Raw genomic sequence first — 25,602 nt, 5'->3', positions numbered from 1 at the left:
GGAAACCCCGCTGGGATCTGCATCCAATCATCTCTGCTTTCCTAAATCAATACTGTGACATCACGGAGGACTTAGATTTAGAAACAGGACTGAGAGGAGTTACAGGTTCCAGCAGATGTCTGGTAGTCTTTGTTTTTGGCACAGCAGGGGGCCAAAGGGCTTACTGGGAGCCAGATGACCTCAAACACAGACTGGATACCAGAAGATTTCCAGTTTCTCTCTGAAGTTCATGTTCGAGTTCTCTTGACAAATCACAGGTGATCAGGCAGGTAGATAAGAGGGCGTAGCCTTCCTGATTACAGGCCAGCTTAGATATCAAAGAACCAATTAACAGGATAGTATCCTGGGAGAATGACATAGATCATCAAATATAGCAAATAATGTAGATTTCAAAATAAATAGTAAATAAACCCGGTCCTAGTTGGTGCTTGGAGACAACCCACACGAGCCTTTGACTGGAGCCGTGACAGATCCACACACAAACGTACTGAGAGGAGAGGCTCCTGGCACTTCAAATACACCTGTGATTTCTTTGAGCCAGAAATGATTAAGTCATTAAGTTAACAGGTGCTTCACACGGACACAGGTACCTGCTAATCTGTTACATCCAATTAAAATCCTGGAATTTTACTCAAAAAAACTGGAGCTCAGACTTCATAGGTGGTCTGTTACCACAGCGACCTCACAGCAGCCACATTATTGGTTGGATGATGTCATTAAAAAGGCTCCAACAGCACAAAATCAGTCCAGAGGTCCAGTTCAGGTGAAGCCTGACACCCACCTGTGTCACCATCCACCTGTCAGTCAACGAGGCCACGCCCCTATAATGCAAACTGTGTTACTGCTGTATTTGGTTCACCTGAGATCCTTCTCTCACTCCTCGTTATCTGGGGACTCGTACCTATTTTTAAAAGTTGGATTTAGCAGATGATGTTTTTAGACCTGACAAACGAGCCTTTCGTGCTTCATAAACTTACTGAGGTTTGGTTTACGCTGCTTTGCATAACCAGGAGCTGCTGCAGAAACCAGCTGTGTAACCTGACCCCCCTCTGTGATTTATCAGGCCTGCAGCAAACAGTGACACAACTCGTGCTCAGGACAGGAAATCATACTTGAAACTCACTCACGGACCGAGTGAGTCAAATGCGCAGCTGGGCGGGAACACGAACCTTCTGACGTCTGAAAACCTTTGAGGAGGCGACACGCGAGCGCTCGGTGTTTACTACGACTGTTGGCTGTTGTCAGCGTTTCTCTCGGTATTAATGTACCAGCAGCTGGGCGTGGTCACGTGGAGGCGTGTGCAGCACTCTGAGCCTCTGTGTTTAACAGTGACTGGCTCTCGGCGACAGATCCAGTGGCTGCCTCATCGATTAGCGCACTGATTGACTGACTAATTAAGTGACTGGAGCTTCAGTCTCAGTCAGCTTTCTGCCTGCCATGACCCGTTATTACAGCCTGTTTCGGCGTCTGCTGTCCAGAGAGAGTAAAGGAGAGGAGGCCGATGAAGAGGAGGGCAGCATTCACAAAGACAGCAGCCAGCAGGGTGAGTCCTCAGGAGACACGGCGCCCACCTGAGTCCTCTCTCATTCTTTAATGCTCACTTTGTTTTGTAGTGATCAGAGCTGGTGAAAGCAGAGGAAGACTCACAACTCAGAATCATGATGTGATTTAACCTCACAGTTACCATGTCCGCCTCTATAATCTCATCATTTACTTTAAATAACAGAAATATGCACAAACATCTGTCCCTGAGTCCGGTCGCGCTGACTTCTTTTATGTTGCTTCTGTCTTTTGTTGCATGAAGCTGCAGAAACGTCTTTTTTGGGGGGAGTTTATGTTAGAAGGTGTTTCTGATTCAGAGTAGACTGAAGAGTTTTAGAGGCCACATTAGCTTTGGGAAGTGTGGGACCCTTGTTCGTCTCCTTTCTGAAGCTGAACCCTGAAACTTTCCAGAAGAGTTTGAGATCGTCTTTCACAAACTGGAAATGTGTTCTGGAAAGTTCCTGGTGTGTTTGCAGCAGCAGGGTGGAGCAGCTGAGGGAAGTGCTTGATGGAGGTTTGCTAACAGGACGGGCATACAGCAGAGTGTCATCTGCAGATAAACTAACGTTTAGTTCATGGAGGATGTTGTTAGCATAAATATCACAAATACATGAGACAAGCAGAGGTCCAGAGCTTTGTGGTACACCATCATTTAAGTGTAAAATATGTCCAAAACCAGAGACGTCATAATAATCATGAACCTACATTCTGACTGTGACCATTGTAAAGCACGCAGCGAACCAGAGAAGAGAGATGATGTTTCTCTGTAACTTCTTTTACACAGAAACTGATATCCTGTTCAAGTTAATCAATCAAGAGTCTACCTAACATGGTTTTTGTGTTGTTATTGAGTTTATGCCATTTTTATTTGTTTGTCTGCCCAGTAAATGTGAAGTTTTACTGTTGACATTCATTCAAATGGCCACCAGGGCGGCGATATCTGTGGTTGCAGAAAGACTTCTGGTACTGTATATGTGTGAAGAAGGGGAAACAGCTCTCTGCCCTAAACTAGTTAGCCAATGAGCATGCAGTTTCACAGTCACCATCATGGGGAAAATGCTGTGCTTGAGGTGTCATAGCACAACTTTGCTAACCATGTAGCGTCGCAGTGGGCGTGTCCATTTGTTATATTGCACTTGGCTCCTCCCTCTGTGCGCGTCTTCCTGTTAAGTGTTTGTCTTTTGGTAATTATCTGTTGGTTTTTTCGTCATATTTCAGTTTTTACTTCCTGTCTGTCACTTAGGCTGTGTCCCAATTCAGGGTCTGCAGCCTTAAAGGCCGCATTTCAAGGCCGATTACATCACAGCGACGCGACGAAGGCTGTCCCAATTCAAAGGCTGCTCGAAATGCGGCCCTCAAATGCGTCCTTCATTTCACTGAATTTTAAGGACGCGGCGGTGTAGACTTCGTGGCCCAACATATCCCAGAATGCATAGCGTGGCGGTGGGTTCTGATAATTTTGCCGAAAGAAAACGGCGGATGAGGGGCGCCCGAAGAGTGAACTTTAAGTAAGTACTGAATATTATGTCACTTATTTATGTGCAAATGTTTAATAATGAAGAACATTAAAACATTACTGTTGGCCACATGTTGGCAAAGTCATGTGACATCAGTGACGTTTGTACTAACTTGGTTTTAAAGCCTTTACTTTAAAATATACGGCGTTCAACAGCTGAGCTTAATCAGAGAATGATCAAAGCTCATGTAGAAACAAACAAACAAATGAACAAACGATTTTCTCCTTCATTTCTGTCAAGCAAAGCTGTATGACACGTTTCCAGCTGTTAGTATCATGGTTGCTAGGCAACCTGGGCAGAGCGACGGAGGCTAGACCGTCCCATTTCACAAGCCTCGCACTTCCGGCCTTAGCGGTCTTTAAGTACGCGGCCCTTGAGGATCGTTGAGGCTGCAGACCCTGAATTGGGATACAGCCATTATCTTCACCTGTGTCTTACTTCCTGCCTGCTTCTTGTCCTGCATCATTGTTGTTTCTAAAACCTTCTGCAATATTCTGTTTCTTCTCACTTTTTGTATTTTGCATTTATGTAAATACTTCAAGATTCAAGAAGGTTTGTTGTCATTTTGCAACGTATTTATCAAAATCCACAGGCTGAAACAAAATCGGTGAAAAATAAGAATACAGTAATAAAAAACCAAAGGAAGGATAAATAACAATCAAACAGCAGCTTCTGTAAAAAACCACACTCGCTCAGCTAGCAGCGATCCTCTCACAGAGAGGGATCACTTCTCGGAGCTTGTGAGTTTTGGACGTTGTTGCCTCGTTGGAGGACTGCGCTGACGTGCATCTCTGTAGTCATCGCTTTGGTTGAATTCCCACGGTCCTGTCTGCAGAGCGAAAGAGCCACCAGCACACAGCACCAATCCCACATGTATCATGACAGGTCAGCAAAGACTGCAACGTGGTAACAGCCTGCAGTCTGACTATAAACCGTAGAAAAGAGGACAGCGAAGCAGAGACGGCTGATTTGTTGCAAACCAAGAAGACGATAAGTCAGGATAAGATTGTGTGACGGGGGGGTTAATGTGAAAGTGTGAGGCTCTAAATATTTAATCTTAAGTTTGGTCAAAGTGAAACAAAAGCTGTGAAAACAGAAAATCGATACATGTCGAATACGTCAACACGTCATCAGCTGATCTGTAGGTGAAGACTACACGTGAATAACACGGCACACCTGCTGCATGGACTTATTGTGTGTCTGATTGGTGTGTTGTTGTGTTTTTGCGCTTGCTTGGATCCCATGTTGTGTTGGAGTTGTTGCAGGTCGAGGTCTCTGTGCTGCAAAAGAAAGCCAAATGACATGCAAACACCTGAGTGTGTGACTGCAGGGACACAACCTGTGCACACACACACACTTCAGTAAAACACCTGCTGCAGTGAAACCTGCGACTCGTATAAATGACAGAAAGCTCACAGAAAACAATTTTTCTCATGACGCGCTTCATGAGCAGGTGTGTTTTTATAATGGCGTTTAGCGTGTAGAGGAGTGCCTGTGAAGTATCAAAAACCAGCTTCTGCAAATGTTACTGTGCGTCCTGGCCGCGTCCTCGCCGCGTCCTTACATGTCCCGTGTTCGCAGACGATTATAAATATCAGCGTCAAGGTCTCGGTGTCTCACACCTTCATCAGCTGATGACTGACAGATTCTCACATCACCAAAATATCTGCTTATATATAAACACACAAACCCATCAGCTGCAGTTCCTCTAACGTCCACTGGGGGTGTCAGTCCCCCCAGAACTAAACATGTTTACAACCCGATAAAACAAACTGGTTTCGTCTCTAGAGATCTTTGCCTGTTTATAATTACCATTTTTAGGGGCGTGGCCTGTGTGACTCGAGGTTTCCAGCAGTTTGCAGAAGCTTCTGTGACTTTATTTGAAAGTTTTCCAAGCTCATCCTCTGACAGCTGGGAGTCGAGCTGAAGCGACAGGCTGATAAAACACAGAGTTTATTCCAACAGCCCAGAGCTGAAGGCATGATGATTCACGGAGCATCCACAGTGACGATAAAGCTCATCTCTAAACTGAAAAACTGCTGAATTACTTTGGATAAGTGTGCCTAATAAACTGGCAGTGCGGGGGGAGATTCTGGGTCAGTTTTCTTGGAGTTTCTCGTTTTAGTTTTGAGTTTCTGTGTCAAACAAAAAGCAGCGAGAGCAACATTTAAAGGCCTGTGACAGAAACAGAACATGCTAACTAAAATTAGCCCACACACTGTGTGCGCGCGTGTGTGTTGTCTCCGTTATATTTACAGCTTCGTGTATTTCTGTCTGAGCAGCTGTTAGTCTGCTCGGCTCAGTCAGCACTTTGCATTTCTGCTGCTCCGACCCGGAGACCCGTCCATATCAAGTGACTCTGGACGGACTCGAGTAGAAATAGCGCACACACACTTCTTAGGAAAATGTCAGCTATTAAAATAAATGCAGACGCACAATATTCAGTGTGAGCACCTTTATTCTTCAGCTCTCTGTTGTCCCGTTAAGCCGTCTCAGGAACAGTTCTCCAGGCTTCTTGGATGTTTCTGTCCTTTGCTCTGTTCTCTGTCAGGATGATCTCACACTGCTTCAGTGATGTGAGGTCCGGGCTCTGGGAGGCGGACCCATGACCGACGTGTGCGTTTCTATCCAGGTGTGCTTTCACTGCATTAACAGTGTGATTGGGGTCATTGTGATGCTGAAAAATGAAGCTGCTGCCACTCAGATGTTTCCAGATGTTACTGCATGATGGCTCAAACTCTGACCTCATAATTCATCAGTTTGTCCAACACCGCTGACTGACACGCAGCAGAACCATGACAGTCTCCACCGTGTTTCTCTGATGTCTGTAACCTCTTTGATCGACCTCCTCCTGACCTCCTCTTGACCTTGATGTGCGTCCATCTCTCCATCAGACCTGTTTCTCTGCTCAGTGAAGCGACTTCCTGACAGCCGTCCTTCCACTGAGAGCATCTCTGATGAAGCTTCAGTGAAACAGTCGATCACCGTCTCTCAGCTCCTGTGTCAGGTCTTCCAGGTCTGCTGTAGATCTTTAGTTTTTCATACTGGACCACGTGGGTCAAACTGAAGAAGCAGAAAGGCTCCTTCATCACAAATCTAAGCACCTTCAGCATCATGTGGAGGGAACACGTCACTGCTTGGTCGGCAGCTCGTCACAGATTTATCTTTCATGTTGACTTCCTGTTTCTAATTCAGTTTGGTTTCTGATAGCTTCCAGAGTTGGTTTCTTTTTTTCAGCTCCGTTTTTATTGTTTTACAGTTTTTACAGTTGTAGTTTAATCTCATAAACCCACATTTTACTCACAGTAGAGGAAACACTGTGAGCTCATTTTGAATTTGATGGCAGAAACGCGTCGTAGGACTTTGGATATCTGATCATCTGCAGTGAATAATAACGTTTCAGGACAAAGCAGAGCCAGGACTGCTGAGCAGCTAGAATCCTCCATCAGTGCCATAAACCTGCATTCTATCGTGAGGCCACCAGGTGGTGATAGCTGTGGTTGCGGTCGGCGGGAAAGCAGCTTTTCTGACTTGAACACTTTTTGTGGACTCATCCATGATGGGTTTAGATTTTGTTATTGTCATTTGTATTTAGAAACATTTACTCATATATGCTTAGAAGTGTATAATCATTTGTAGATTGAAAGAATGTCTCATCCTAGGAGGTCTGTAACAGCTCTGTGTAGCATGAAGGGGGAGTGCGTTCACTCCCTCTACAGAGTGTTCTGGCGTAGATCACACCTCCTAGGAGAGGTCGTATCTTCTCTTGCTGATATATGGTATAGCAAACACACGTATATCTGTTTAAGTATAAGAGCCCTTTGTTCAGATGGACCGCTAGACTCCTGGCACCAACTTTGGGGAGTCTTCACAGGGTCACACCTTGACCTCACACACACACACACACACACACACACACAGTATTCTTTGTTCACATGTATACCTATGTAAGATGTTATATGTTAATGACCCTATGCATATTCATGTAACCACAATAAAAGGAGTGCTGTGGGGAACCTGGCTGAGAGTCTGACGGTGGTCAAGTGGTGGAACGACACTTGGCCCCAGCCAGGTCTCCCTCATGCATGAGTAACCAGAGAACTTTGGTGCCTTGTGTCTTGCTTTTTGCTGCGTAGCAGATTGTCCTTAACGTTCCAGCGAATAGGTTTATGCTACAAACCTATCAATCCACTTTCAGTCACGCTGAATAAAAAGTTGAATCTGTTTCCGTAAATCTGTCACGCCATTGTTTGAGTCGTCCTCTGCATGCTGATTGGCTTAAGGCTCGTCAAACACAAGTCCAAGATTCACAGTTATAGAAACCATCAGTGTGACAGTCACAGAACGCCTGCAGGTTAAACTTCAGCAGGTGTCCTGCATCATAACCTCTAACATCTGAAACCAAATAAAAACAGGTTAGAAATTCAGTTCAGATGATTTTTAATTGTGCAGACTCTCGGTGCTGATACCAAACAAACGTGTGTGTGTGTGTTTGTGTAGTGCTAACATCTCTATAACTAAATTACTCGACTGACGTTGGACGTGTTACTGAAAATGACTTTTTAGCTGATGGAGGAAGAGAAAGCTGACCTCGAGCTGCTGCTGTGCCTGAAAGTGTGGTTTAAAACGAGAACATGGAGTGTTTCAGCTTCTCTTTTTAATCCTTCAAAGTGGCTGACAGGATGACATGAATGATTCACAACGACCGAAACATCGTCTGAAAACAGACAGAACAGGAGCTGTAGAAGGGTCTCTGTCTCCCTCTGCTGGGCACAGTGGGCATCTCCTCCTCCTCCAAGAGACTGAGAGGAAACGCACAGCAACAAATACAGAAGACAGCCACAAACTACATTTGTCACTATGAAAATAACTGTGGATATGAACCACAGAAATGAGGTGAGATGTGACCAGCAGAGGTCTGAGAAAGGAGCTCAGGTGGAGGTGGGCGTCTGCAGAGACTCGTGAACTGAACCGTCCGGATGATTCAGCAGACGTGGTGGTAAAAGTTTATGTTCCAGGTCAGAAAAAAGGTTTAATCCTGATTTCAGTTAAACTTGTGTATTTAGCATGTGGCTAGCAGCAGCAAAGCTGCACTTTGAGACGATTGGAATATAAAACCCGTTTCTAGTTTTTTTACCTTTAAAGTTTCAGGCAGGAAGGATCACTGGAGCTTGATAGTGGGCGCTCGTTTTAGGTGGGTATCTATCTATATATTACAAGTATGGTTGTCATAGCAACAATTAGATGACTAGTCAGCTAGATGAGTCAGCAGTTAGCATCAGACAAGCTAGCTGGAACTACAGGTACTGTTGATGTATAACAGGCTGAATCTTTCCCACCTGTACAGCCACCGTGCTCTCTCGCAGTATTTACATAATGTGGTTTGATTGGCCAGTGCTTCAAAAGTTAAATCATAACGTTGGCTGCAAGCAACACGTCCAGAATTCAGTTTGTGACGACACCTCGCTGACAGCGAATAAGAAGCAGCCGTGTCAGCTTGAGCTTTGGCTGTTCAGTTCTTCTTCTGTGGTGTTTATTCAGGAGTAAAGTCACGGGTGGATGTGAACCTCTTCAGATCCACCAGGCCGCGGGATGTTATTTGTCTCTCAGAAACAGTTCATAACTTCACTTCAACTCATTCATGTCACCTAAAAGGTAAACCTGTTTCTCCATCACCTGTTCAGCTCTGATGATTCAGTAAGGACGTCTCCTGGTTTCATCTTCATGTTTCCCTCTCACCACATATCCAAACCATCATGACCAGCAGCTTTACAGCTGTGGCTCCAGCAAACATCAGCTGATACTAGAAATTAATATTAAATAAATTCTAACAACAGCTGATCAAGCTTAAACGTGCTGCTGTTGTTTAGCGCGACATCCGCTGGTTTCCTCTTTCTGGCGCAAAGTGGGCGATCAACAAACAAGAGAGAAAAGCCGATCAGCTGATCATTGATCAGTTTCATGATTGAAGTAGCAACAGGAGAGGGAGGGGGAGAGAATGAGAGGAGAAGAGGCAGCTGTGCAGCGTAAACACAGAATAACTTCAGCTCTGTCTTTGTTCCATTGTAGCTGAAGTTCAGGACAAACTGCGTCTCTTCTCAGCTCAACATGAAACACGTAATATTTTCTCTGAATACGAGACGATTCCGTCTTTTTACGGGACGATTGGCAACTCTACTAACTGACCTTATGAATTAAATAAAGTTCACTATCAGTAACATCATAGCACCACCCAGCTGTATAGAAACTCCGTCATGCTAGCTAGCACGCAGTACGAGTTATTGTAACTGATGGTAACAAAAATAAACTCCACCTAAACTTGGTTTATATCTGACCCAGACAGACTGCAGGTCATAACTTCTTACCTGAAGTTCAGTTCACCTGACACTCGGACTGGCGGCCGCCTCGGGTCTCTCCTCCTCCTACCTCCCCTTCCATCATCCACCTGCTGGCCTCAGTGGAAGCTCCGCCACAGCCACCACCAAACAACTGAGTTATTTTTACACATCGACCTGCATCTGGCCAATATGTATCATCGGCCCATAAAAACGAAAAATCACCATCGGCCCACCGGGCATTTAGCCATGCATGTGATCATTCAAGCCTCGATACGGCGTCACACTAACTCCACCTCATTAAAATATTTTATATTTATATATGTATATGTAAAAAGCATAATCTCTTACACAATCCAAGTGTTTACGGCCTTTTCCAGATCAGGAAAAAGTTACTTTAATGTTTCTTTGTAGGTTTAAGGTAAAAGTGGAAAAATACAAACATCAACTTTATATCCAAACATTAAAATCCAAAACAAGAAGAAAACAGATTCAAAAAACTTTATGAAACTGATTCCTCCCCACAGACTCAAACCTGCAGTTGACCTGACCTCCAGCAGATGGCAGCATCTGTCCAGTGAACAGAGCCCGTTTACTGAGACAGAAATATTCAAACGTTATCAAATTTATATTACATAACACCTAAAACGAATCAGTGTCCATATAAAAAAAACAACCCTTTTCCTGCTTTTCACAGAGGGAAAAATTCCTTTCTTTCTGCGTTCCCGTGGAATGACCAAGTAAACACTTTTGCAGCTCTTCACACATCATTTCTATTATCCATTTAAATCAAGTCGAAATCAATAAATTACACGTGTTACATAAAAGCTCTCCACCTGATGCCCTCACTGTTATGTAAAGCACATCACATATGAAGTGCTGCTGTTTTTAATCAATCAGATTCATGTTGTTGTAGATGCAGAGTCCAGTCTGACTGCACCTCTGAGCTGCTCGCACTGTTCTGCACGTGTCATTCACGTCGTCCTATAAAGTCGTCTGAATCCCGCTTCTTGGATCATCTCTGTGATGGCGGGCCGGCTTTCTGAGCTTGTGTTTGTTATGAGCGGTGAGTCATCGGCAGGAGAAACGGCAGATTTTTAAAAATATATCGCTGTGTGCACGCTCGGCGTGAAACAATAGACGGAGGAACAATACGTGCTGCTGTTAACATTTTGAACATCCAGCGGCCGTCCTCTGTGCCGCCCACGCCGCTGTTTGTTGGAGTCTTTCCTCAGTTTTGGGCTGAATGTGTCTCTGATGGACCTGGAATAGATTTTTTCCAGGTTATTTTTGAAAACACCTCCCGTCTCATACTTACTGTCTTCCTGCAAGTAAATCCCAGAGCTGTCCTGGTTCATCGTCGCGGTCTTTTGATCTCGCTTTGCACATCTTCCTTGTTCCTGGTTTCTCGTGTTTCCTGTGTTCACTCTCTGATTTTTTCCTGCTTTCCCTCCTTTTCTCACAGTGCTTATTGTTTTGATTAAGTTCACCTGTGCCTTACTTTCCCTCACCTTTTGTTTCTTTTAGAGCCTAATAATTTATCTCATGTCTTACTTCCTCAGTTTACAGGGTCGATCCTTGATTAAGTTCACCTGTGCCTCACACTATCTCTCTCCTCCTTCTTTTCCTGCTGTGTCCTTATCGAGTTTACCTGTTCCACATTCTCACCTTTCTGTTTAGAACAACACATTCATACCACAGTGTTTAATCATTATTGGTCCCTATTTCAGTTATTTATGTTCGGTCAGTCTAACCTCTTTATTACAGGATAACAGTGAGAGCAGAGCTTTGCAGCTCAGTGGGTTTAAACCAGCTTTTGCTGTGAGTCACCGCTCAGCCAGACTCTGTGGTTAACACACTGTGTTGGGCAGAAGACAAATGCAGTATTAAATACATATATTCAGTCTGAGAGGTTCTTTCATATCATGAGCAACCTGTGTACTGAGTTTGTAGTGTGTACTGCAAGTACTGTGTGTGTACTGTGTGTACTGTGTGTACTGTGTGTGTACTGTGTGTACTGTGTTCTCTGGCAGTTTAATGGTGTTGCTGTTGTTGCCCTGCTGACATTCTCCTGCCCTCTGATGAGGCAGTCTGTCTATTGATCAGGAAACATACCTGAACTGTATACACACACACACACACACACACACACACACACACACACACCTCTGCTGGGTGTTAATGAGCCGTGGGATCGATTGTGGTGCTGCCACAGTAGATTTCCTGTCCTTCGGTCCTGGACTCTCCCAGGTATGAACCTATCACACTTACATTATTCAGCAGATATCGAACCTGCGACCATCAGGACAGGTCAGTGATGTCGTACAGGTGTTTGTCTACAGTGAACAGTTGGAGGTGGAGGATAAATATCAACATTAGCAAGCTAATAGTTTGACAGTCGTCTTGTTAAGTCCCTGATGCAGGCTGCAGAGTCGATGTAGACCAAACAAAACCCGAATTAAACTCATCTCTCCTGACATCAATTATAGAAAAGTACTAAAAGTGTATAAAAAGAAGAAGAAAGGGGTTCGGTTAAGCTTAAAGCTGCAGTTCCTCCAATGGCCACATACATAGAAATCGGTAACTTCCTCCTGTGACCACCTTCTTATCCCAGCTGGGTGTCTGGGGGACGTACATATTGATGGCTTGGATCTTATTCCTGCCGTTCAGCTTCTCAGCACGTGTCGCTCTTACAGTCCGAATGACATCCTGATGTCCTCACAGCAGATCCTGATTATGTGGATCGCTGAGTCGATGCCTCGCTCTATCGTGGCGTACAGAAGTCGTCCACGTACAGGATGTGACTGACGGTCACTCCACTCCTGAATCTATGTGCGTCTCTGCTTTTGACGATGAGCTTCAGGTCTATGGAGAACACTGCCGGGGACGGTGCTTCGTATCTTTATCTTCCACGCTTGCGTGGTTGCCTTGGAGTTGGCCTCCAGCGTTTTCTTTACTATGATTTTTCCGTACTCTTGGCAGGCTTCCACGTGTTCACCAATCAATAGAAAGTGGGCTTTTAAGGAATGGAGGAGCTACAAGGAGATGTGCGATGTGCTAGACTAAAACTTGTGAAGAGCTGGATTTAGCCCACAGACCTCAAGCTTCAGTGTCAGAGAACTGGGTTAAGAGATTTAGAGGTAGACATGAGTCTTGCACATCTCCTCTCAAATAAGCATTTTCATTTGTTTCTACAAGTATCGGAAAGCAGTAAGTTAATAACTACACGATTCTTTTAACGTCGAGTGAGTCAGACATTGTTGACCTGATCTGGGCAGGATAACTGGCAGCGTCAGGATCTGATAATCAGAGTGAGCGACGGAGACGTTTCTCCTCCCTCAGTCCCACTGAGCAGGTACGAGGACGCAAATACACGACAGTAATTAAAGACGCTGACCTGTTTTTTTTTCTGCGTGAGTGTAGGCCTACATTCAGCATGATGGTGCATTCACTGACACGTGCGCACCCGGTTAGTGACGAAGTTAATCCCATTCAGTTTCACTTCGGTGCGTGAGCCATGGATCCTGCTGGACGCCTCAGCCTCAGGTCCAGAGACAAACCAAAGAGAGGTGGAGCCTTCGTCTTTAACGGCGCTGAAATGACCTGTTTGCTGAAAGTGTTTCACACTTCTCTGCAGGATTTCACTCTTCAGAAAGAAAAATGAGATGATCTGGATCAGAACCAGATCCTAAAACCCCCAAAATTTGCTTTAATCAGCAGATTTAACAGGAGAATAGCTGCAGCAGCTCAGTACGCCGTAATATTAGGTCAGTCACAAAGGAAGCAAAGGTTACCAGTGTTTTAGCATAAGTGCCCACCCCCATAATAATAAGATCTTGTGGTCACCACAGATGCTCTGAGTTCTCGGTTTGGACTGATTACTGGTAACACTGGGCCTATACATGCCCCTCGGTAGGCTTACAGAGCTGGTCAATCAGATGAAAGCTCACTTATCGGGAGGGCTTAAAGAAACTGTAATGTAATGTAAAGCTATGCCTTGGAGTACCAGAATAAAAATATGGATCTGTATTATTTTCCATTTACACATCAATGCAGAAACAACAAGGAAAGAATATAAACACGGTAATTAAAACACAAACATGCAGCTATTAACAGCTACTGGATGCCAGAAATATGACAGCAAATGAAGCCAACACACAGGTGCAGTCCCTCTAATGTCCACAGGGGGCTCCAGAGTCAGTCCAAAAAGACTCCCACGATGAAATGTCCAACAGCAGAAATAAGCGCGTTTACAGCCTGACAGAAAAACTATTTTGGTCTCTATAAATCATTTCTTCCTTCGTAGGACAATTTATTAATAACTCACCTGTTTAAATTGTATTAAGGTTTAAAGTTTGCATTAATAGATCCATTGGTGACACAGGCGGCTGTAGCTGCTAGCGGTCTGCTAGCACCTGAACTGCACCTCTGGACTGTGTTTGTGCTGTTGGAGCCATTTTAATGACATTATCTGACCAATAGCACGACTGCTGAGAGGTTAATTGTATTAACAAACAGTTGTAGAAGCATTAGTAGTAAGAGGTCTGAAATAAAGAGGCTTCAGTGGAAATCTTATGCCAAAGAATCATTTAACGAATCTAGAAAAAAGCTGTATTTTAATCCATATTTGAAATACTTGTTGTAGATTTATCTCTTTCATAATGAAGCTCAGACTCAGCCGTGTGCACAGAGCTGGGATCAGTTTTCTCTGGGTTTGTCTCCCCACCTGAGGCTGCAGCTTTCCAGCATTCACAGCGTGATCAGATGTGAAGCGATGAGTGAATCAGCGCAGAACGACAGGACGGTGGACTGAGTGTCAGATCACGTCGTTGCCTGCGGGCTCAGAGAGCGTTTCCTGACTTGGAGCAGATCTCACGGTTATTCAGCCCCGGCGACGTGTTCGTGAGCCGTGTGTGCTGCCGCTGTAGAGATGCAGCGGGAATAAAGATGCCTTTATGTAACCCTGCAGTTGACTTCACAGCCTCTGACAGGAAGTGTGAGCGCGGCACAGCAGAGACGCTTCAGAGCAGAAACTGAGAGGTTGCAGAGCTCGACAATTTAACATGCACCTTGTTTCCGTTGTTTTAAACTACATGCTTCATGGAAAAAGTGAAGACTTTTACTGCACCGCGTTTATCTGCTCCCTCCGTGAATAAATCAGAATCTCCTCAGGGCTTCTGCTCCACAATAAAACCCACAGCAGCAAGAGATGGGCCACAAATCACTGTTAAATAAGCCGTCTGCTATGTAGTAATATAAATGTAAATATCTGGTTTCATCAGGAATATGATCAGATGAGGAAAAGATCAGGATTTGTCTGAACATTTCTGTTTCCTGCACCCATCCATCCACCCCAACCTCCTCGATACACAACCAAACAAACTCAATGTGGGTGGACCAACACAGAAGAGCTACTCTGCAGTCTATTTACACCTACAGGCCAGTGGACACTCTTTCAAGGATGAGGATGTAACATCCTGGACAGGGAGGAACGCTGGTTTGAGGGCGGAGTCAAGGAGGCCATTTACGTGAAAAGGGAAAGACCATCTCTGAATCGAGGAGGGGGCCTAAGGGTCCATCTGTCCCCATCTTACATGCTGTGATTGCAGCCATTCCCCAACTCTCTGTGAATGGGACTCATGACCATTGATGTCAATTTGCATATTAATGATAAAGAAAGTGACCTCCCAGCCCATTGGCTGGTTTCAGTCATTGTCCAAATGTCCTGTTTATAAGGTTGAAACCTGCAGTCCGCTGAGACTGCAGACGTCACCTGATGATGATGAAACGCCACTGAAACCTCCAGATGAACAGACTCAACCTTTTGGGATCTCCTTACCTGGATGATTGAGCATCAAGACACTCAGTATGCCTCAGTTTCCTTAAGTGTGGATTTTTGCCATAATGGAGCAGCCCTGTGGGAGAGCCGCCTCTTGCAACAGACTTTCCTTCTCAAAGTGACACTAAGCTGCTTCGTAGGGGCAGGGATAGCTCAGTAGGTAGATTGGTCGGATATGATCGGAAGGTCGGGGGTTCGAATCCATTGAACGGCTACCCTGAGGTACCCCTGAGCGAGGTATTGTCCCCACACACTGCTCCCTGGGCGCTAGATTGGTGGCTGCCCACTGCTTTGCTGAGTGAATGGGTCACATGCAGAGAGGAATTTTTTATTAATGTTCAAAATGATGAGGACTATGTGGCAATTTTCTAGAGAAGTGTGCTTGTTGCTAATAATTCTGTAATAATTATAGTTTTTGAATTTTCTCAAACTGTGTCCTGCTACAAAAACAACCCCAAAATCCTAAAATTCAGTTGTTTTATTTTTCAATTAGGTCAGTGAAAATGTAGCTTTTGAAGTTGTTTTCATGCTGATGCTCTCCAGAACATGTTTGTGCGCGGATTGTGCTGCAAAAGATTGTGGTATCAGACAGCGCCGTGTTGTTTGCAGGATTCCGAGGTTTTTTATCGCCAGCTGCTTTTGCCTTTCCTGTAGATATATTTTCAAAACAAAAGCAGAAAATCCTCATTTTAAAATTGATCAGAGCCTAAATGAGGTCTTCTAACCACGCACGTGTCCAGATCTGGTCACTTTTGGGTCCAAACAAACAAAATGTTTGCGCACAGTGCAGAAGCCAGCGGTTGGCTGTAATTTGTGATGATCTGGTTTGAAGATTAAAGTGAAACGAAAGGATTTTTTTCTCTAACATGCACGACTCCGACAGCGGGGCGCCTCGATGCTGATGTTGCTCTGTAGTAACCAGTCGTCCTGCGGCGTGTAACGCGCTCGTGTGCGTCGGGATGCTGCAGTGAAGATGGAGTGGTCTGATGTGGGAGCAACATGAAACATCAGGCGGAATATTTTTAGGAGCTTCTTCCACACCTCCACCTCTCCTCTCTCCATCTCTCTCTCTCTCTCCTCGATCTCTCGCTGACGGCTGCTCTCTTTTCTCCTCGCTCCTCTCTCTTCACATTCAGCAGCTCTCAGCCTGCGAGGAAGAGGAGGAGGAGGAGGAGAGGATGAGGCAGGAGAACAGAGTAGAGTAAAATAGAGCAGAGCGGAGTGCATGTGCGTGGAATCGGCGGCTTTATCGGCTCTTCTCTGGGATAATTCTGAACTTCTCGGGTTTGTTCCTCTTTTTCTGCATGTCGGGAAGTTGTTGACGAGCTGATGTAGGCGGGTGGATGAAGATGCTTTCCTCTCGCTCCACAGAGATGTGAAGAAACGTCACGGTGAAGCTCTTTGATTCTTCTGTTTGTGGCGCGTAAATCGAGAAAATCCCTGCTGCCATGTGCGCTTCCATCGGAGCGTCTGAAAGATGGAGGCGACCTAAAGTGATAAATTACCCAGCAGACACGATGAGCTCCTCGATCGAGGCGTAATCACTCATCAAATGTTCATTCAGAGTTTCTCTTTATTCCTTTAATAATTGTCTCCAGGCCAGTGCTGCGTCTTAACTTGTGTGGGAACCTGTAGGGTTATTTAGGGAACAGGTATTCTGTTCTTCTCTGGATATTTAAAGTTTCCGTCTTTCAGAGCTCCATCAGGATTTGTGATCTATTTCCAAACCCTCAGCTGAAGAGTGCGGGGACTTCATCACCGTTCTTTGGATTAGTCGTCAGAAAGGAAGCCTCAACATGTAAACATATACTCATAAATCAACTATTTAAACTGTTTAAGAGGAATATCTGTTTCCTAACATCGGAGTGCACACAGGTTTTGTGCGGTGAATCGCACGAACGTGAAACGACTTCCGGGTTCTTCACTTTTGTGGATTTTCAGGATCCTTCTGGTGTTTTTCTTTTGAAGCCTGTACGTGTGACCGTTGTGCATCAGCTGTTCCACACAGTGGATCTCTAACGTTTTGGTTCTTAATCAACGATCTGCCATAAGGGAGAAGATTTTTCATCTTGGCTCGGTCCCTCCGAGGCCCGTCAGGCGACATGTCACCTGTTTCGGACTGAAGGGTCGTCAGCCTCAGACTCGGACAGCAGGAGCAGATATTTTGTTCCTCTGTGGCTTCGTCCTCCTCTCAGAGATATGGCGGCGGCTATCGCCAGCTCCCTGATCAGACAGAAGCGCCAGGCCCGCGAGTCCAACAGCGACAAAGTCGCCACTAACAAGCGACGCTCAAGTCCCAGTAAAGACCCGAGGTCTCTGTGTGAGCGACACATCTTCAGCGTCTTTAGCAAAGTTCGCTTCTGCAGCGGAAAGAAAAGACCAGTACGCCGGAAACCAGGTGGGTGGAACGATTCGGAGAGCAAAGGTTTGCCGTGTTACGGCGGGACGGGAACACTGCTCTCACACAGGTTCATGACCGCGCTGATCAGAGCAGCTTAGCACGAGTCACCATTCAAAATAATCCTTCTTTATCTTACACAGGGCATCCTTTGTCTTTCTGATTGGCTGTCGCTCGTAAAATAGCAGATATATGACAGGAAATAACACAGGTCCAATTTAATGTGAACAACCTGCAGCTTTAACTCAGCTTTCCTCTGACTGGCTGGTTTTAACAGCAGGTGAGCAGGCCTTCTGTGCACCTGAGATCGCCATATAAGAACATTTCCTGTCAATGACGCAGGAATCTTTGAGGAAGGAAACCTCCCAACTTGGCAACTTGAACAAATCCGGGCAGTTATTTTGAAGCCCCTCCCCCCTAGTTATTAACGTCGCTTTCAGACGTCTGGCTCCTCCCACTCGACCACTAAACAGACACCTTGGTTGCTGCACAGTTACCTGATCAGAACATCAATCAGTTCTGATCAGGTAACCGTGCTTACCCCCCCTCCCCCGATGGAGACAGTGGCTCAGCTGGAGGCGCGAGGAATTGCAGCGTCCGCGACCACTGTGTACATCGGCGTACCCCCGCCCGTATGCTGCTTGTCTGTGTTTCATGGCGTAGAGTGTGATGATATCTGTGCTTCTTTGTGTGCTATGGAGTTTTCTGTGCTTTCTCCTTATGATGACTCACTTGTTGGAAGTCATCATGGGCAGAAACCCTTTTTTTTCTCCTGACTTTGCCCCCATATGTTACATATTTCACTGTCTATCCCTTTTTCTAGCCTGACCTGTCTCCCCAGTGTAAGTTTGTATATTGTCTGTAGGTCTGTCATTTCAGCTGCAAGCAACTGCAACTGACAAATAAAGCTTATCCTTATGTTCACTTTGATAAACTCAGATTCAGGGCTTTCCTTACCTGTGTCTGTTGAGGGTCCGTCAACACTGAAGAAGTTCATTGGTTGCCTTGACGAGGACGGTTTCAGCCTTTTAAAGCTCAGAAAGTTGAAGCTCAGCTTTAATTTGAGGTTTCCATGGTGTTGTATGTTCTGTGGGTTCATCATGATACTGGATTGCATAAAGAAAACTCACCTCCCTGTTTGCTGTGGGTTCTTCCATGTTCTCTGTTTCATTTGTAATGAGCGTTGCATCATCAGATCCCCACGGTGTGATTCCAGACGGCATTTTTCTTTTCTTGAAGTAACTGCAAACCTTTATGTTTTTTAGTCCTCCTGCAGAATAACGAGATAAAAGTCGACCTGAACTCGAGCGGCGTTCCCTCCAGAGAAAGCTTCTCGGAGAGCAGCAGCAGAGCGTCGGAGAACTGGACAGATGTCTGCGTTTACACATTTATGAGCTAGCTGCAGCTCTCATCTCTCATTAGCCGACTCCCCGCCGTCGCCTCCGCCTCCTGTTTTCTTGGCAATACAACAAACAGCTTCTTAAAGCTTAAAACTATTACGCAGCACTTGTGCTTGATCAGCTCCTTCAGAGTCTGCAGACTTCAAGTTCTCCAGTAAGGAGCTGGTAGGAAGAGGCCGAGTTATTCATGAGTTGTTCTGCAGCTGGTGAAGTCGGCGTTCAGCTCAACGTCAGCACTTTGCCCTGCTTTGATGTTTCGCCCTCAGTGAGTCCTCTGCTAATGAGATCTGTTACTGCATGAAGCCTTTTTGAAGCCCTAAAGATTTCACCCCCAACTTTGCTCAAGTTCAAATCAAAACACGACCGCGTGCCTCCAGTATCCTTCAGCAGCACTTCCAGGTTTTCCTTCGGCTTTTTCGCCACCTTTTTGTGCAGAATCGACCACACACAGGGGCAAAGTGCGGCCTGAGGGCCAGAATCAAGCCGCTCGCCCTCTCAGTCTGCAATGTCCTAAAAGGAAAACTGTGATGTGTAGTGGGCTTGAAACAGGTAGGAAAGTTGCAGAGAAGGTTCTGGTAGCTCATCGCTCAGACTGTCCTGTAATTATGCATTTACAATGTAAAGTTTTCATTAATTCACAGAGCATATCCTGTAGTTTGGTGTGGCGTGGAGAGAAAACTGCAAAACTTAAAGTGGGCCGGATTGGAGTCATCGTCGGGCAGATTCTGGCCCACGAGCCTCATGTTTGACACTCCTGATTTACACCATCACTGTGTTGGTGTGTGGAAACCAGTAATGAGGTCCATGAGCTATTTCCTCGTCTTTTCTTTCAGGTGTCGCCCCCTGGTGGCCTTTAAAAGGAATGCACATTTAGAAAACGTTGGCTTTCGTACCATCTCGGGTCATCGATAAATATATGTAAGAGATGAGCAGGTGGTTTTCTTTCATCGATGTCACGGTTCCTTCGTGTAGAAAGCTCCCACAGCAGCAGACGGCGTTCTTAGTTCAGCGTTTATCGTTTCGCTGCGACTCGGGAAGACGAGGTTGGGTTTTAAAGGCGCTGTCAGTCTGATCACGCCTGAGCTCAGGGAGCAGCGTGTGACGAGGTGTTTTGTCGCCCGCGGCCTCACAGATGTTAAAACTCACAGCTTGTCTTCACACAGCGTGACACACACTCACAGATATAGCTCCTGGATCCGTGCTTATAATTAGAGATTACACCTTGCAGATGTTTCGTGACTGTCGGTGTTTGAATCGTCAGCACGCTGACTTTGGATTCTGAACATCAAAACACAGCGTGAGGTACGCCACTGCCCTCTAAAGTAAACCAGCTGACTTCTATGGCCTTCCTTTAAAATGCACTGATGACATAAATATGTGGGAAAACAACTGAATGTATTTATGAACGCAAAAATGACCAGAAATAAATAAGTTAGCTCCTTGAATATAAACTTTAGGTCCTTATTGGTATTTAGTTAATATTAATTTCTGTTTGACACCTTAAATCCTTTAAAGTGATCATGTTGGAGGCTATTATTATTCTCTGAATTCATAACAAAGATTGCTTTTACCAGAAAGTAAACCTGTGAGCGAGCACTTGAGCAAGGCGATAGTGGGAAAGAAAAACCCACTTTTAACAGGAAGAAACCTCCAGCAGAGCCAGGCTCAAGGAGGAGCGGGGCCATCAGCTGCGACCGGCTGGGAGTGAGGATGAATTGGATAATAAGGACACACAACGCAGTGGGTCAGTGATGCTGTCGTCAAACAATGTGAAAATGATCCGTTTAAAGCAGGAAGCTGTTTGCATCCACTTCCTCTCTGTGAAACAAGGCCTGTAATACTGTGACTGCATGAAATGTAGGAAGTGTAGATTTATACATGTGAGCTGTTTGACGGGTAATCAGAGTAAAACCAAACGACTTTAATGAGCAGCAGCCAATAAAGGTCTTTGTTTAGGTCGTTGTGTTTTGCAGGGCCGGTTGGTCCTGCTGTGTGTCAGCTCCTCCACACTCACACTCACGTCTGCTCTGTTAAAAGGTGAAGATTTACCTTGTTGTCGTTTCCGGACACGTATGTGTGTCTTCGGTCCTTTCAGATGTTAAGTAGCACAGCGGCCTGCTCCACATTAGCCTCGCTGTCTTTTTGGTCTATTTCTGCCAGAGATGAGTCCTTCTGGCCCACATTGTCATCTGGAGCATCACTTCGTCTGCTCAGCTTCTACCGTGTTTACGTCCTCAGACCTTCAGCTCGGTGTTAAAGTCAAGCAGGAGGGACTCGCGTGCTGAGCCGTGGCCTCAGGGTTTGTCTCTGGGGCACATGTGACACCCTGGGGTTTGAACCATGTGTGTTTGTGTGCCCTTAAGCTTCACGTGGCCCAGGCTGGAAACCCATCAGCAGCCATCTGCTAACTCTGAGGGCAAAGGTCACTGATTTGGGGCTTCAGGAACTTCCTGACTCTCTCCACACAGATTGGAGGGTTTCCGATGGTCATGTTTAAACATGTTCTTAAACTAGTGGCTGACACACTGTTAGTGTTATATGTCTTATGCAAGCAAAGGGTGAACTGCGGATTTATCAGCTAATGCTAGCTAGCGTGATTTGCAAGCTGACTGCACAGGTGTGACAGTTCTCTGCGGTCGAGTCTGTGTGAGGAACGCTGGACGGGAAATGTTGGGATGTACGCTTGTTTCTTCTTCTTCTTCTTCTTCTCAAATGTGAAAGTAGAGAAGAAGAAGAAACGCGTACATGAGTGAGATAAACTCAGCAATGCTACCTGACAACCTGCTGTCAGGTACAGTGTGCGTGTGTGTGTGTGCTGAACCTCACATCGGTCTTTGTGTTTCAGAGCCGCAGCTGAAGGGCATCGTGACGCGCCTCTTCAGCGAGCAGGGCTTCTTCCTGCAGATGCAGCCCGAAGGAGCCATCAGCGGCACCAAGGACGAGAACAGCGACTACAGTGAGTCCCACATTAAAACTGTATTTGTCTAGACCAGGGGTGCCCAATCCCGGTCCTCGAGAGCTACCGTCCTGCAGCTTTTAGATGCATCCTTGTTCCAACACACCCGAATCAAATTAATGGCTTGTTATCAGGCCTTTGCCAAACACGATGGCATGCTGAAGAGGTAATCAAACCATTTGATTCAGCTGTGTTGGAGTAGGGATGCATCTAAAAGCTGCAGGATAGTAGCTCTCGAGGACTGGGATTGGGCAGCCCTGGTCTAGACCGCACGCTACATAAAAAATGGGCGTGGCTTCTCTGTCTGAAGAGTGAAGAGAAAATGCCTCACACCTGTACTCTTTTTAATGGCCTCCAGGGGGCGATCCTGAGGGTTTATGGGCTCGTTTTGGGTCAAGCTAAATAAAAAGATGAGGTCATTTTCTAAAGTTTGGTGTCAGGAGTCGGTTTTATGAAGGGTTCAGTGAGCATGTTGTTTCACACTCACTACTGTGTGATGTCGTGGTCGCTACCTCCAACTTTTATGGAAAGAGCCACAGCCAAAGTGTAAAAGCACCGTGGATCATCCGATGTCAAACAAGAGAACAGCTCAGAAAGGTGAAACATTACACAGAAGAAGGATCTCAAACACAACAGCTCATTAAATCAGAACATAAACATAATCCAACAATCTTCTGCTGCTTCCCTGGGTTTGGGTCATGAAGTCTAACCAGAGAAGTCCGGACCCCCTTTGCCCCAGCCAGCTCCTCCAGCTCATCCGGGGGGATTTGATCCCAGCCAGCTGAGATATAATCTCTCCAGTGAGTCCTGGGTCTGCCCGGTCCTCCTCCCGGTCGGTCTTGCCTATTCGATGTGGAGGACCAGCAGATCTGCTCTGAGCCCCGTCACTAAGTGCGCTTCAAAGGAAATGCATTTCCACAGCTTACACCTGCAGCTCTTTCAGTCACTCCCCACAGGTGAGTGTAGGGATGTCACTCCGCCCCAATCCATCTGTCGCTCTCACACTCCACCCTCCCCTCACTAAAGGCACCTCCCCTACAACGTTGTCATGTTTAACACATTCACTTGGCAAGCAAAAGGTCGTTGGTTCGATTCCACAAATCCCGTTTGGGGTTGCGTCAGAAAACAGAGCTGAAGCTGCATCTGGCGTCTGTAACAGAGTGATCCGAGGTGGAGCAGTCTGAAGGCAGCTTCTGATCGTCGATACTCGGTCACGTTCCCGCTGCAGGTCTTTGTTTCTCGGCTGGATGAGCTCAGGATTACAGCCTCTGCTGCTTCCTGTAAATCCTTTTGGTTTGGAAAAAAGAAGCAAAAACAGGACAAGAAGAGGAGGAGGAGATGTTTTGGATTCCCCTCTCTCCCCCTCTCGCTTTCTCTCTGATCATCTCTGAGTTAAATAAAGGAGGATTAACCACAGCCATTGCCACAGGCCTCTTCCTCCTCCACCTCCTCCTACTCCTCATCCTCACCCACACTGCAGCTCTCTGTCCCCGAGGATTAAATCACCTCTCATCACTGCGTCCCTCTATCACCCCCCCTCTCGCTCTCTCTCTGCTTTTATTCAGTCTTTTTCTCTCGCTTTATCAGCTGGAAGCACATCAGCAGGCTGAGCCGGGTTTTAACCACCGTTACAGATCGACTAAAAGCACAAGAATTCACAGTTTGAGGAGGTGTAATGGGATTTTTTAATGCTGAGTGGGTCTGATTTACACAGGTGCAGAAGATTTAAAGCAGAGATGGAGGAATCACTGCTGGTTTATTAATTTAAACCTGCTCTGTGCGACTCTTCGTGACATTTTCATTTCTGACACTTTTTACTGCAAATGTGAGAACAGATAGAAGCAGACGTTTCTGTAGTTTGCAGGTTTGTGTGTTAACACGATGCAGAGGAGGAAAGGCATCAGCAACGAGCTTAAAGAAGCATCAGTTGATGTCCATCGGTCACGCAGGGATAAGGCCATCGCCAAAGAATCTCAAGTCCGTTATTCCACAGCGGAGGACGGTATCCACACGTGGAAAACACTCAAGACATCATCTCAGGAGTGGATGTCCCAGCAAATTCCCCCCAGGAGACTCTACAGGCCTCTGTTAGCATGCTAGCATGTAACAGCTGAAAAAGGAAAGAATGGAGCTGCTGCAGCGGTCCAGAGTCCGGGTCTCAACCTCCGCCTGGCTGAGACGCTGGGGCCTCGTGGCTAACCCACCATTGATGAATTATTCCAGCAATCACCATTTTCACATCATCCTGCAGTGTTAAACGTTTCTGCTCCGTCTGATATATACGTGCACATATTCATAGAACAAAAATATTCTGGGAGGTCTCGAATTGAGTTTTATTTATACAACAGTCTCCTCAAGGTGCTTCATACTGTAATGTAAACCCTACAATACATACAGAGGAAAACCCAACAATCATATGACCTCCTATGAGGAAGCACTTTGGCGACAGTGGGAAGGAAAAGCTCCCTTTTAACAGGAAGAAACCTGCAGGAGTAAGGAGAGGAAGAGAGCCAGGTCATCAACGTTTGAAATCATGGTCGTTAAGAGGGGAGTTTAGTGCAGTATCTTAGTTCCTCGTTCATCTCCGCCGCTCGATCGTCACATCTGCTTTCAAAACGCCAAATGACTCAACTCGAGGTTTCACAATAAGAGCTCGCTAACTGCGGCAGACTTCCTGGTAGCTCCGTCCGTCTTCTGTGCTCTCTGTGACGTTTTGTATTAATCTACTTCTGCCTCTCACTACCTAACTCTCTCTCTCTGTCTATGTCTCTCGCCCTCCAGCTCTGTTTAACCTGATCCCAGTAGGTTTGAGGGTCGTGGCCATCCAGGGAGTGAAGGCCGCGCTGTACGTGGCCATGAACGCCGAGGGATTCCTCTACACATCTGTAAGAACATCTGCCTCATCCTCATGTCCTTCTTGAGCTTGTTTCGTTAAAGGTTTGGAGCAGGTAAAGCCAGGAGCTCCTGACGTGTCCCCAACAATCATTTTAACTATTAAAACGTCTCGTTGCTGAAAACACTGATAGTCAACTACTGTTTGTGAGGTAATCAGGTGTTACTGCTTTGCTCAAGGGTGACACTGAGATAAAGTTTCTCACTGAAGTGAAAACACTTCTCTCAGTTTTAATCCCCACAAGATCTGATTTCAGATCTTATTTCATTATCTGACCGATCCAGTTCTTCCCCTGCAAAGAGATCCTGCGTTTGTTTTTTCTGTTCCAGCTCGTGTTCAGATGCAAACTCGGTGACATTACGGTACAAAAGTTCCACTTTTAGACAGCGTGTGTAATAATTAATTGATGATGAACAATGGAAGTAGTTAGGAGGACAGCCCTGATCAGACCGAGGACATCTACAGCTGTACTGCTGCTCAGCGAGTCCATCTAACATCCATAATTCACAACACGTGCATAAAACTTTAAAATGCGCCTCTCTGTGCGCAGCATCAGGATGGAGGCAGAGTGGTGGAGGAAGAGGAGGATAACGGCGACGATGTGAGGAAGCTTTCTCAGGCGTGTTAGACACAAAAACTAAATATGAGCTCGCAGTGCGCCCGAAGAAGCTAGCTGTTAGCTGCGATTGTTGGTCGGCGCTGTGGGGAAGATGTAATTCTGA

The 25,602-nt window shown here is 45.8% G+C and overlaps 1 protein-coding gene across 3 annotated transcripts in view; it reads left to right on the top strand.

The window, feature by feature from the left end:
• LOC309687566 (fibroblast growth factor 12-like) overlaps positions 1-25,602 on the top strand; it is a 54,454-nt gene that overhangs the window by 17,083 nt on the left and 11,769 nt on the right. Inside the window, exons 1-4 of one of the 3 annotated variants that reach the window (XM_082502623.1) lie at positions 15,429-15,470; positions 17,286-17,631; positions 21,877-21,987; positions 24,769-24,872. In XM_082502623.1, coding sequence (XP_082358749.1) covers positions 17,433-17,631; positions 21,877-21,987; positions 24,769-24,872 — 414 coding nt within the window. In that variant the 5' untranslated portion in view covers positions 15,429-15,470; positions 17,286-17,432. Of the gene's footprint in view, positions 1-1,063; positions 1,544-15,428; positions 15,471-17,285; positions 17,632-21,876; positions 21,988-24,768; positions 24,873-25,602 lie in introns of those variants that run through there. The other 2 variants (XM_082502624.1, XM_082502625.1) reach the window with 2 other exon arrangements.

Source organism: Aulonocara stuartgranti, assembly GCF_965226115.1.
Source record: "Aulonocara stuartgranti genome assembly, chromosome: 14".
Taxonomy (NCBI): Eukaryota; Metazoa; Chordata; class Actinopteri; order Cichliformes; family Cichlidae; genus Aulonocara; species Aulonocara stuartgranti.
This window is presented reverse-complemented; position numbering and strand designations above follow the sequence as displayed.